The following is a 13,723-nucleotide window of genomic DNA, read 5'->3' as shown; positions in this document are numbered from 1 at the left end:
TACTGCAATTCCTCATGTTTTAGTTCAGCAAAGCTTTTAAAGTACATACTTAGCTTTCAATTTTATATTTTCATTAGATTTGCTGGGATTGCTCATGTGCTGAAAGTTAATATGCTTAAATACTGCTGAATCGTGAACTAAAAAAAAAAAAAAGATGAGATAGGAACTTTTTTTGTTTTCCTGCAAAGAAGGAACATGTGTTGTCTTGCTGCAAGTAAATGGGCTTGCTAAGTAATACTGCTGAAATCTGGCAATTCCTACTTTCAATTTAATGGTGGCTACAAATTACCCTTGATTGCTCTGACAGTTCTTGAATTGCTGTTATCGTGTTTCATCTGGGCTCTCTTCTTGTTGAAACGTGATCTAAAGAAAATACTAATTCAGTTCGTGTAAAATTTTGGATTTGAATTTTTCCTCTGAGGAAAATGAGTTTCTGTATTCGTTAGCTTTTAGTTATGTGGTTGGGGTTTTTGGGGGGGCTTGGGGTTTTTTGTTGGTTTTGTTTATTTGTTTGAGGTTTTTGTTTTTTTGTACACCTATAGTTAATTTGGTCAAAGGGAAATACAGCCTCTTCCTCTTCTGATTCTTAGTTAAACTGTTTTGTGTATGAGCAAATCCTGATCCAAACTGACTTGGTAGGATGTATTAATCTTGAGAATCCGGGAGGAGAAGAGGAACCATCTTGCGTGCCTAGATTGCTTTGGGACTAGTTCTGGGTGGGCAGCTACCAGGTAATAGCTTTAGATACAGAAGTACTTTGAGCTGTGGTACCCAGGTAGCTGAAGGATTTGTGGTGTGTGTGGGATAATCCATCTGCCCTGACCTGGTATATGGATTGTAGGGAGAAAGCACTGCTGTTGATGGTGCCCTTTTCTGGACACGCTTGATGACTGACTTGCTGAGTATATCACGGCTGATGTTGTTCTTAATGGACTTTTTCTCTGGTGCTTCGTTTCTTGGGAGAATTAGTATGGTGTGTGTGTGGCTATATTTAAATTCTGTGTGAGGACTAGTGCTGTTAGCTTAGCACTATTTCCTGCGAGCATGTTTCATAAGCAGTGGGGTTTAATGAAACCTGGATTCCAGTGGGCCTGTGTGTGTCCCCGTACCTCCTCTGCTGTGGTACCCTTGCCTGACACTGATTTAATAAGGCCACATCTTGCCTGCGTCCCGCTGCCTATCCCCGAGACGTCCTCTGGCATGAAAAAGCTGGAAGTCCTGCAGGGTGTCTGCAAAGGTTCAGTTACCCCAGCTCACCACTTCCCTCCGCTGCCAGCTGGGAAACCACCCCCGGTGGTGACAGTGTGACACCCAGGTGTGCTGGTGGGCTGGCACCTGCTCAACACTGCAAGCCATGTGGGGGTTTCCTGCCCTCTGAAGCTCCAGAATAATTTCCTTCCCTTGTGCAAGCTGTGCAAAGACATACACTGTCTGTTCCTGGTCTTGACTTCTCTCAAGATTGCTTGAAATTCTTCAGTGATTTTGTGAGGTGTGATTGGCACTCATTAGCTTTCTTTAGGGAAAAGGTTAAAAAGTCGGTGCTGCAGAGGTTTAAGTCACTTGTCACTGTTGTACTAAAACACGGAATTTCTGCCTATGGCTGTGCAGAACACTCGGAGCCCTGAACGAGGTTGTTGGTATGGAGGGACAGTAGGCTTTAATTTTGAGCCACGTTAGAGGCTTCTCAAGTACCAGTGGCTTTGGTTTTGTTTGCACTGACTGCTCTTTGTGCCCGTGCTGTATTTTGCTTTTCCCTTCTGCCTCTTTACTTATTATCATAATATAACAGTTTCTTTGGGGGGGAGAAGCGCAAGACTGTTGCTTAGCTTGGTATTCTCACGATGAAAATAAACTGGTTTTCAGTCTGGAAGGCTGCGTTGCCTAATTCACAGTGTTCTTTCAGCTTAGTTCAAGTAGCAAGTTTTGTTTTCTCTTTGGTTTTAGCAGTGCCGGAGAATTGGGAAATATATTTTTTCTGTTTCAGTCTTAGGAATAAGTGCTCACTTTTGTGAAACTCAAAGTCTTTATTTTCTAAGGCTTAAAAAATTATAGCCGGGATTCCCATTCAAGAAGCTCTGATATTGTTGCTTTGGCTGAATGCCGTGTCTCTTTCCTGCCTTTGCTTTTTTATATTTTGTAGTTATTTTGATTTCTCTTTCTCTTTTCCATCCTTTCTGGCCATGAGTTTGCCCTCCAGACAAAGAGCAGACAATGAATTGCAGTGAATGACACTTGTGAGCAAGGAAAAACTGGGTCAGTTCCAAGCTTGTGCAGGGTGTAGGTATAATAAATATAGAATCTTAGGATCATTTCAGTTGGAAAAGACCCTTGAGACTATCTAGTCCAAGCATTAACCCAACACTGCCAAGTCCACCAGTAAAACATGTTCCAAAGTGCCACATCTACACCTCTTTTACATACCTCTAGGGATCGTGACTCCATTTCTCTGGGCAGCCTCTTCCAATGCTTGACAACCCTCACGGTGAAGAAATTTTTCCTAATGTCCAATCTAAACCTCCTGTGATGCAATTTAAGGCCAATTCCTCTTGTCCTGTTGCTTGTTAGTTGGGAGAAGAGGCGGATCCCCACCTTGTTACCACCTGATTCCAGATAGTTGTCGAGGGTGGTAAGGTCTCCCCTGGGCTCTGCTGTCTGGAAGGTTTTTTACTGAGTGCAGAGTGTGCCCTCTGAACCCCGAGCAGCCAGTTTATCCTGGAGAATGCTGTGGCAAGTGGTGTCAAAGATTTACTGAAATCTACCAGGTAAGTGACATCCACAGCCTTTCTCTGGACCACTAAGTGGGTCACCTTGTCCTAGGAGGAGATCAGGTTAGTCAAGCGGGACCTGCCTTTCATAAACCCACGCTGGCTGGGCCCAGTCACCTGCTTGTCCTGTGCGTGCCGTTTGTGAAGGATGATCTGCTCCATAACCTTCCCTGGCGCTGAGCTCAGACCGACCAGCCTGAAGTTCCCCACATCCACCGTATGACCCTTCTTACAGCAGCTGGCTGTCATCCTTGCTGATTTCCAGTCAGCTGGGACCAAGTGAGTTAGCCAGGACTGCTGGTAAATTCTAGAAAGTGGCTCAGTGAGCACTTCCACCAGCCCCCCCAGTATCCTTGAGCGGATCCTGTCCAGCCCCGTAGGCCTGTGTGTGTCTAAGTGGCCATAGCAGGTCACTTAACATCTCCCCTTGGGTTATGGGGGCTTCGTTCTGCCCCCCGTCCCTGTCTTCCAGCTTTGGGGAGTGGGTACCTGGAGGACGAATATGAGAGAGTGAGGGGAAGGAGACTGCTACCATTCCTTAGTGTGCTGTAAAATCTCTTGATGGATGTTGAGGTGTTCTAGCATAATTTACTGTGACAGAGCACTGAGTAATACTGAATGTTGATGAGTGTTATTCATTAAGGATTTACAGTTTTCAGCTGGAATGCTGTCACACTTTTAATTACTTCATGACACAGCATGCTGAGGTCATGCAGAAAATACCAATGCCTCTAACATGTATTGTATATTTATTTTTGGAACCGATACATTCCTATTAAATGGGATTATAACTTCAGAATCTCTAATTTTCAGGAGCTGGAATTAGATTTGAGAATAGGTGTAGGCTGTGTTTTGGCTATTATGTGGCTTTTCCCCCCCAGACTGTGTGTTATTAGGTGCTGTTGTGCTTTCATACTCTCCTGCACGTACTCAGGCCATGGTGAACCAAAGCTACCTGATCTAAGGGTACTTCCTAAGCATGTTTTCAGTCTCACGGGTGAATGGCCAAGCATTTTATCTTCTGTGGAATAGGACATGAAAGTGGAATGCTCTGTTTTTCTCTAGCTTTTATTTCTTCTGAAGGTTTTAAATTATTCCATAGGCATTGAATTTGAAGAACAATAAATAGAACCAGTTTTATTGAGAAACTTTAATAAACTATCTATGAAATGGATAACTGTTGGTTACACATGAGCTTCACAAATAGTTTTCTTCTGTGGAAAAAGTTGGTGTTATAGTCTGCTTTGCTCCTATCGTGACTTAGTTATAAAGTACTGTATATATTTATTGTGCCACAGTGAATGCAGCAGTGGGTGGTATAATGATAAACTCAAAAATACGTAATGGATGTCAGATCCACCAAGCGGCACAAAGACCTGCTGGGAAATGAATGGTTAGTGAAAACTTCTCTGAGAGCTGGAGGTGAGGGAAAGCCCATTTACGTATGGCTTCTCTCCCCTGAGCGCAGAGCCCCTGTGTGGGATTGGGGGTACCTCAAAGACAGGTTAAAAACAAGAAAACCTGTTTGAAGACTGAGTCAGGACATGCTCAGGTGCAGTTCCTAGTGAGCTCCTCTGTCCCTGAGAAGTGTTCAGCAACTGGTGTTGTCCCCTGCGAGCAGAGGCGGGGCAGGACGGCCCTGCTGCTTATAGGCTGGCAGATTTTCAGGAATTCTGTCAGAGAGACACCGTACCTGCTCCACTGAACTTCACCTGTGGACTTGGGAGACATCCAAGTTAGGGAAACTGCTTTTTAAGTACGGAGGATTACCTTAAGGACAGTTTTTTCATGTATCTGCTGAGGACTACATTATGATAACCATGGTGATATTGTTGTGTCAGAAGTATTAAGAGTATTTTAAAGTTTATGTTGCTGCAGTAAATACCTGTCTAGAGCAATATTGATTGTGTTATGCTTCCCTTGAGCATAAATATTAGATATGGAGCTGTGTGTGTTTGTTTGGTGGTGGTGGGTGTGGTGTTCCTTCTGTTGTTTTTGTTTCTGGTGCTTGTTTGCAGGCATTTGGTGAGCGCTGGTGTTCAGCAGGATCTCCAGGAGTGAAGGACTTGGGGAGTTGGCCTTCTTGCTGGCAGGGACTGGGATCTGATCATACTCATGCAGTCTAGCATGGCTCAGGTTACATAGAAACTGTGATTTAAGAAAAAAAAAATTCAGTTTTAGTAAACTTGTTCCTAAATGTGTTAAAATATGAAAGGATAGTGCAACATGTAGGTACAGGTCTTAAGTATGTAGGTTGAGTATTATAAAACATAAGAAAGACCTGTTGGACAAGTTAAAATCTGAATAAGAAGAGTTACTGGTCTAAGCACTTGTAGTTAGTTTTTGTTAATGCTTAATCAGCTTTTGATGACTGTAATTGCCTCCTGAAATCTGAACAGAGTATTCCCTTACAGGTTGGTTCATCCAGTCTGGGGCAATGAGTGACTTACACTGAGAAAGAAGGAAGTATTTCTGTCTTTTGTTTTCCTTAGGTCTGTAAATAACAATGATGCCAGAGGATCTACCACGTCCGACCTTGAGAAATGTGATCAAAATAAGCAAAGTAAATTTGATGTACACACAAACCTTCCATTGTTCATTAAAAGCTTACGTATAAAACCAAACCATGTACTTCAAGTGCAGTACAAGCTTATCTCTTCCAGTACATGAATTTCAGAGTAATAGCTTATAATTGAAATAACATTAAATGCTGGGTGTACATTTAATCAAATCTCAATTTCCATACAAATGAAGCTCAGCAGACAAGAACAATTAGTGTAGCAAATTAAAAAATGACATTTCTTTGTATGAAAAACTGAAATAGATTCAAATTTATACTTGCTGTGTAAACATTAACATCTAGCACATCTGTAGTCTTAGCTACTAAAAGACTACCTTAATGTATCAGACTGTACTAACTGGTGAATTCTTTAATAAAGAAAAGTTCAGTAATTGCAGCCAGAAGAACCCAAACTTTCATAATCAGTGATTGTAGTCACTGAGTTTAACTTCTGTATCAAAGCAGTTGAATTGAGAGGTATATTTTGGAGGCTGTAGTTTCAGCCTCTGGTTCCTCATCTGTACCACTGAATTTGTGAATTGCTGTGATATGAAGGTTTTTGTACTGCTGGAGGTTTATATGTTAGAGCTAGGAGCATGAGGTGAGGGGAATGTTCTGTTTGTCAGGGATACATTTCTGCTTTAGGATCTAGTGCTCCTTTTTCCACAGGCTTCTGTACTGTTAATCTTCGGTGTCTTGAAAATATAAGGTTGAAATTTAGATTTTGAGAACTTTGATGTGTACATGTGCCCGAGATAGAGCCTCTGTCATTTTTATTGGATGTAACATTTCTTCCAGCTGAATTTCTTTTGGAGCTCTGTTTTCAATTGAAGGAGGATAGATAATCCTGCTAAAACAGTATCAAAGTTTTCTCATTTACCCAGCAGCTTATCTTTGCAGGAAATGTGTACAGCTGCTGGCTTTTACCCGCTGCCACGAGCTCTTTCCACCCCTGCTCTTTCACCCCAGTGGTGTGTGACCTGGTACCAGCCTTTTGTGCCTCTGAGCTGCCACCGTGCTCCTCACTTGAGGCTTTTCTGATGTTGTGGAGGTGAAGGTCCCAACTGTTCAAACGTTTTCTGTTAGAGCAAATATTTAACATGGTAGACACATTAGTAGATGTTCTGTCTTTGGTGGCAGACAATTATTATGATGCCCCAATTCCACATTAATGGATACTGGATTTATACAGCTATATTTCTGCTGAATTAGCTGGAGCGTGCAATCTTTCTGGTTGCAAGGGGACTAACCAGAGCTGATCTGACTTAATGTGCACAGACAGTAGCTAATTTGATCTAAAGCTTGCTGTTTCAAAGCCAACTGATCACATTCATTTAGGAAGCTGAACCAGCAAGGTGAACTTGTTTTGAATCAACACTTTGTCTCGTGTCTGTTACAGCCTTGCTTTGATAGTGGAAGCTCTAGAATGAGATGCACTGTGTTGAAAATGTAGATTCACATACTGGATATGGATTCTTCCTACCTTTCTTTCAAATAAAACAGTTGTTTTGAATAACCATTTAGCTCTTATGTCTTGCATAAAATGGGGGGAGATTAATAAAAAATCAGTTCCAGTTTAGATGTGAGCAGGAGGTGTCTTAGTCCAAATGAGTCTCAAAAGTCTTGAAAAATGATGCAGAAAATACAGGTTTCAGGTAGTGTAGTGCTCAGGGCAGCTCCTTGACCAGTTGAATCTGCTGCAGGAGGGATGCGCTGCAGCTTCTCAGTGCTTGGGCTCCAGGAAGAAAATGTTCTCAGTTACACAGAGGGAGTACATGTTAAACCTGAAAGGGCTTCCTGGGTCATTTTATAGTGGCCAAATTGTTTGTTTTGTGAAACACGTGAAGCTGGCTGGAAATTAGAGGGAGCAGGTGTGCGTGTGTGTTTTATTCATCTGTCATGAAGTCCTTCCTGTGGATAATGCTTCTTGTAAATGGGGTTTTTTTTGTGTACTTAGCAGAAAATCAGGAAATTATCCTGCTGTAAAGAAAATTCAAAAAGCTAGTTGACCCCTGTGTTGAAATACACGAGTTCTGTGAAACAGCTGGCATTCAACATGCAGTGGGCAAAATTTTCAGGCCAAAAGCCGTCTGTGAGCATGTAAGGAACCACCTTGAAAGGTTAGGTTTTTCCTGTGTGAAACCTCAGTTTCCTTGTTAGTCAAAAATCTTGTTGGTTTTGCTGCTGGCTAACTTAGAAAAATATGTGACAGCTAATGCAGATGAAGGCCTCTTGTTTGTATGGCACTGTCTAAATTGATTTATAATCTTATCATTACTGGTTTGATAAAGTAAATTTCCAACTGTTTTGTGAGTTTTCTTTTAAATTTCAAATTACAAGTCCACAACTAGCCTTGGTAAGACTTCTTTCAGATGAGTGCCTTGTGGACAGGTTGTATTAGCTAATAACGTGTCCCAGCAAGTTGGTATTGTTTTTTCTTTTGGCCTTCACTTGACAGTAAGTTTTATCCTGGCTTCTATATTTAGCTTGTAGAATTGATGGTCTGAGTCTGATTTCAGTTTTTCTGCTCTTTTTATATCAAGTTAAGGAATTTCTTGGTTTTTGTACCCAATTTATAGCAGAGAAACGGGTGAAATATTACCAGAGATCACACTGTTGTTACTTAATATTCCTGACAGACATTTGTTGAGGTCCAGGTGTGCTGATGAACGGGCAGATCACTTGGGGTCTAGGGAATAAACACAGTGTCATCATGAAAGCATAGAGCCAGCAGTCAGGACAGCTGGCTTCCTACAGGTTCATCTTGTCTGTAGCCTTTGGCAAACTCTTGAATTTTTCTGTGCTTCGCTATAACCCTGGCCGGAGGATGCACTGCTTGGTAAGATTGTTGAGGGTTAATGTTGTGGAAGTGCTTTGAGATAGTGAAATGGAGAGACTATCATGACACCTCACTGCTTCTAGTGTTTTCATGTTCTCACGCTGCCTGAACTTTGTGATGTTTTGTAAGTTTATACTCTGTATAGTGCTAAAACTACAATTGCTGCTATTTTCAGTGTTTTCGTTGTCTCCTTTCTTCCCAGTGAATGCCGGCTGAATTTAATTGCTCTGCAATAAGATTTCAGCGTACTAAATTTCATCCTGTAGCATAGCAAAGGCTGCCTTTAAAAGAAAAAGAAGCCTTTTGTGTTAGAATCACACATGTGAATCATAATACTGCTGATGTCACTCGTCACATCGTCCGTGAACACGGGGGGAGGTTGCATTTCCACATTTTCACTTTGAGGCAATTGTTGATGCCCTTGGCTTAATGTTGTCTTGTGCTTCTGCTCCAACAGCTGCTTGCTCTTAGCTGAACTTGTGCCATTACGTATTTACTAATGGTTTTGGAAATATGAAATGTTTCTGCATTTAACAGTTGGTGGAAAGTACGGTTTTAGTGCTGTGAGGAGCTGATAGTTTAAGGTACTGTCTTCATCCTTTCTTGCTGTGAGTTACCATCAACACCTGTGAACTGTGAGGGATATCTGGCTTTAAGGACTGAAATGGACTGATATTTTTGAAGCCTTTGCTATTCTTCAAAAGAACTGAAAATATATGGGTGAAGAAACAGTTTTTATTTACCACACTGCTGGAAAGTACAAAGTCTGACCATGTGTTAAGTGATTACTTGCATTCCAGGCAAGATGGATGGTCGCGTAATGCTGTACTGCTCATGCATTTTCCTGACTCTTGTCCTGCTGCTGCCAGTGTGACTTGCCTTTCCTGTGGTAGGGATGGGCTTGAGATGTTTTCATTTATCTGCTGTTTGAACTTAAAAATAGGCTGCTGATATGAAATATTTCGCAGGGTTCTGGAGATCAGCACATACCCTGTGCATCCTTACCTCTCCCAAATATTTCCATTCTCTGGCTAAGGACCTTACAGCTTTGCATAGACCTCCATCTATTTTTATGTCTGTATCTTACTGCTGATGGCTCTGGGTTGGGATGGCTCAGTAGGGCTTATTGACAGAGATTTTAATTTTGCAGTATTTCTTTGTGTCACATTGCCCCCCTCCGCAGCAGAACTGCCTAGCTGTTCTTGTTCCTTGGTCTGAAATAATTAGTGCATCTGACAGCATGATGTCCATTGGGAGCAATGGTACAGCTGGTCTGAAAGGTGTTTTAACAGAAATGTTTTGTACCTTTCCATGTATCCACATTCTTCAGAGAGGAGTGTCTCTAATACGCAGGAAGTAATGACATTACAGCATGTAGCTGGCATTTTTTAATGCCCATAATACTGAGATGGAGTCATCCTTTCATCTGAGCCAGTCATATGTAATTGTACATAAAATAGTAATAGCATGTATGAAATTGCAGACAGGCAATTCTTGACTGTTTTTTGTGCAGGTTGGCATTCCTGGTGGATGCTGCCTGTGAAGCCAAGAGGCTGCAGAATAACTGTTCACAGCCTGTATGTGTGAATTCCACTGAGATCAAGCAGTAAAAGAAAAAATCAAGTTTATTTTCAAGTATTGAATTTTGTCATAACTGCAGGTGGATGCAGTGGAAACCTGGAGCTGGGCTGAGAATAGTCTTTGATGTGTTAAAAGATCTACCACAGGCCCGGGTGTAAATTCTGAAACTGTAGTAGCGAGACTTTCTAAGGAACCTCCCACTGTGTCCTGACCCTGTGCAAAAGTGGCTAAAGAAGCTGCAATGATTTACCAAATAGTGCTTTTCTGTGGACTTGAAATCTGAATTCTTTCAATTTCAACTTGAGGTTTTGTATTTGATCGATTTGGTGGTTTCTGTGTTGTTGGGTTTTTTCCTCTAAGTTAGAAGGAGAATTAATTAACTCATAGAGATTAGATTTGAAATTATTTACCTTAAAGATAGATACAAAATTTTCTATCTTGCTATATTGGGCAGGTGAAGCTTTTCCTCCATTTCTTAACACCCCCCCCCCCCGCCCAGTTTTTTGCCCCTTTCACTCCAGGCTAAATAAATTATTTCCTATTTTATTCTGAGGGAGAAGTCACTATGACTGGGAACTGTATTTTTTTTTTTTTTTCCATTTTTCCTGTGCTCATTCTCTGTTAGCTGTTTGGGCTGAGTAAAGCTCTAAATGGGTGAGAACACTCTTGTGCTGTCAGGTCTGTTGTTGCCATCAGTAGTCTGGCAGGTCAGTGTGAGTTCTTAGCATCTTGTGACCTGAATGTTTGCTCTGAGTAGGTGGTTGCTAAGAGGATGTGCCTGCTTTTATTCTTCTAGGAGAGCAGGTCTGTGCTTTATAGAGGAACCAGTAGTAGTACTGGATTTTAGTCTGACATCGAATTAGAAGCCTGTTGTCGATATGTTATACCAATTACTAGGTGTACGTGTACAGCTTTTATTGAGAGTGCCTGATGACTGGGGTTATTATGCCCGGTCATGTTGTTTGAACACTTAAAAGTGACCTCTGTCTTGATTTAGCTTAGACGTGTTTCAAGAAGTAACAACTGCAATTACAGTCTGCTCTTATGTTTTAAACTGTGGATGAGAGAATGCATACCTGTATTTTAAATTCTCTTTTAGTGATTTCCTTCTGCAAGACAGTTGCCTACTGGATCCATTTAAAATCAGTGTGGTTTAGGTATAAACTTTTTTTTTTTTCTGTTTAAAAAAGTGCTCATTCTCTAGACATAAATTACCTGGGATCAGTGCAGCTCACTGAGAGGAAAATGTGCTAAATTGCTCAAAAATGGTTGGAAAATTGACAACTGCTGTCAAGAAGAAAGATGGACAATGATGCTCAGGTGCAAAAGTGAGCCTGTGGATGGTGTTGACACTGGCAGACTGGTTGTGAGCAAGCTTAGAATTGTTCACTTTTGTTGACAGACATTTCTTCCCTGCAAAATGTTTTGAGGGACATAAAATGAAGCTGAGTTATTAGGTTCTGGCATTTGATAGATGGAATTTAAAAAAAAAAGGTTTTAAAAAAGCTCTACTTTTTATAATGCTAATTAGGTGTGACAGTGCAATGATAGCAAGTAGGCAGTGAACTCACAGAAGCAGGAGCTACATATTTGCAGATAATGACAGTTTGTAGTAAAGGATATGTTCACATGGAGAAATTCTACAGAAGAGCTGAAACTGGAAAGTGAAAACAGGTTCATGGATATAGATACTGTTTTACAAGTAGTTCTGTGAAATGTCTCTAAATCAGACTGGACATTTGTGCAAGTCTAGTGGGTTCTGGCATACGCAGTGATTAGAATGGAAATAGAATTCTGACTGAGGCTGTTGCATAATGTAGCGCTTAACTATCAAAACATATTTTTGTTGAACTTCAGCTCTGAGCAAATTGAACAGGCACTCCTCAGTGCCCCACAAGAAGTAAATGGGTAATGCTGTGGTAATAGCTGCTCACAGGCTATCTTTATCAGGAAGGTTTTACCGTGGATGTCTTGAGAGAATTATTTCCCATACCCTTCTGTCTGTTAAAACCACAAACATGCTGTTTAGGACATGAAGTGATCTGAAGGAGTTTTTAACAGGCTGAATTAACCAGAGATTTTTTTTCCGTTATGCTTCAGTGATCCATTACATGACAGATGATTAATACATGTATAAATTTGCAAGAAGAAATAACATTTCAAACGAAGCACAATTTTTTCTTTTTCTTCTTTGCCAGAGCTCCACTGCACCCCAGGGCAGTTTGCGTGTCGGAGTGGAACCATTCAGTGCATCCCTTCCAACTGGCAGTGTGATGGATGGCCCACGTGCGAGGACGAGAGCGATGAAGTTGACTGTCCAGGCAAGTGAATCTAAGAGAGTGCTCAGCCCTGTGCCAGCTTACTTTGCAGCAGTAGTTTGACTCTATCAGGTTGTTTTTATTTGAAACTGGTGATTGTTTGGTAGAACTGTAGCCGTTATTAACAAAGACTGAGTTGGCTTCTCTTCATTTTGAGCAGCTAATGCCGCAAACAGTTTTTTCCTTGTCTGAATTCTCCTTCCATTCTTATGGTCAGAGCAGGTATCCTGAAGATGAGGAGAGTTTGTGGTCTAAAAAGAGACTTTGCTGACAAGGAGAAAATGTTGCAATTAAACTGAAATGACACATAAGGCTGTGGTTAAATTTGGAATTACTGATTTGGTTGTCTGTCACTCAGGCAGTGCTGGGTGACGTTGCTGGACTTGGGTAGAGAGCTTGTTTTATTGCTCCCTGCTCTGATTACGCTTCTTGCGCTTAAGTGGAGAACTTTGTTCTGCCAGACAAGCTGGTGTATTTGCACTTCATAAGCTCCTATGACCATATGCTTTGAGGAGCCTGTCACCAGCAGTGGATCTCTGCTAAAGCTGCTGGATACTGAGCTGTGCTTAAAAGCAAGCAAAGAAATATTGTGGCTGTACAATCACAAATTTGAACATTTTCAGTTGTTCTTGAAAAACAGGCTAGTGCAGGTCTTCCTGTGTATTTTAAAAGTGAAGTGACCTGTAATTTTTTTTCTGTTAAGAACAATGAGACAAGTATCTGAAAGCATGAATTCAACCGTGGCACAATTCAAAACGTTTTTTCTTTACAGCATGACTAAATTACATTCAGAAACTGTCTTAAGAAGTTCTTTGCCAGTGAACTACTTAATTTTCTTGGCAGAGAATCATGTGAACTCTGTGGCATTGCCATAACAGCATTCAATCTGTCATCATTCTGAGTTCTCAGCTATTTTAGAGGTGCTACAAAATAGTAAGATTGATGTTTTACAGCAACAAATTCTTTTAAATATTCATATTAGCTAAAGGAATTAGATTTATTTCTCTAACACTCAAACTTTGAAACTGTGCTAGAGTTAGCCATCTCCCTGGTGTGTACTGTGGAAAAATAATTAAAAGAATGTCAGTGCTCTTTTAAGAAAACTTTTTGTTAGTTTGTGTGTGTGAATGTGCAGCAGAGGGGAGAACCAGTCGGTAGTTTCTTTTGACACTGAAAATTAAGCTGTGCCATTGATAGTCTATTTCAGGATATTCTTTAGAAAGTGGATGTCCTAAAGAAAATTGCTTCTATAGCTGTGCTGTTGTTCTTCCTTTTTAGCTAACTTTGGCCGAATGCGAAAAAGCTATGGACCTCATGAAATTCTGGAGTGTAGTGGAATTCAGTGGCTAGGGGAAGGCAGAGTCATTTGGTTTTACTCACAAAGCACTGAAGACTTTGCTTGTGGGAATATTTAAACTTCCACATTAGTAGAAAGCTATTTTTATCTTCTACTGTTCCTGGTGTATTAGTCAGCAACTTAAGTTGTTGCCTGGTGTATGCACCAGGATGGTGTTGGCTAAGGACTGGAGTTCCAAAGAATGTTTGGTATATGGATAGGAGGAGGATTTTATAGGAGTAACATTTCTCAATACATAGGTTCTGGTGTTGTGTCTGGGGTGCAGGTTTCACTGGACTGTCTAGCCTGACATGATGAGAACAA

At 41.0% G+C, this 13,723-nt stretch overlaps 1 protein-coding gene across 2 annotated transcripts in view; it reads left to right on the top strand.

Moving 5' to 3' along the window:
• The window catches only part of DGCR2 (DiGeorge syndrome critical region gene 2), a 45,122-nt gene that overhangs the window by 8,330 nt on the left and 23,069 nt on the right, over window positions 1–13,723 (top strand). For both annotated transcript variants that reach the window (XM_066199468.1, XM_066199467.1), the window contains exon 2: window positions 11,944–12,066. In XM_066199468.1, coding sequence (XP_066055565.1) covers window positions 11,944–12,066 — 123 coding nt within the window. The remainder of the gene's footprint in view (window positions 1–11,943; window positions 12,067–13,723) is intronic.

The sequence above is a fragment of the Chamaea fasciata genome, unplaced genomic scaffold, assembly GCF_029207755.1.
Source record: "Chamaea fasciata isolate MVZ Bird 193981 ecotype frontalis unplaced genomic scaffold, bChaFas1.0.hap1 SCAF_18, whole genome shotgun sequence".
In the NCBI taxonomy this organism is placed as follows: domain Eukaryota; kingdom Metazoa; phylum Chordata; class Aves; order Passeriformes; family Sylviidae; genus Chamaea; species Chamaea fasciata.
The sequence above is the reverse complement of the archived record's forward strand: the minus strand, read 5'-3'. Positions and strand labels throughout refer to the sequence as shown.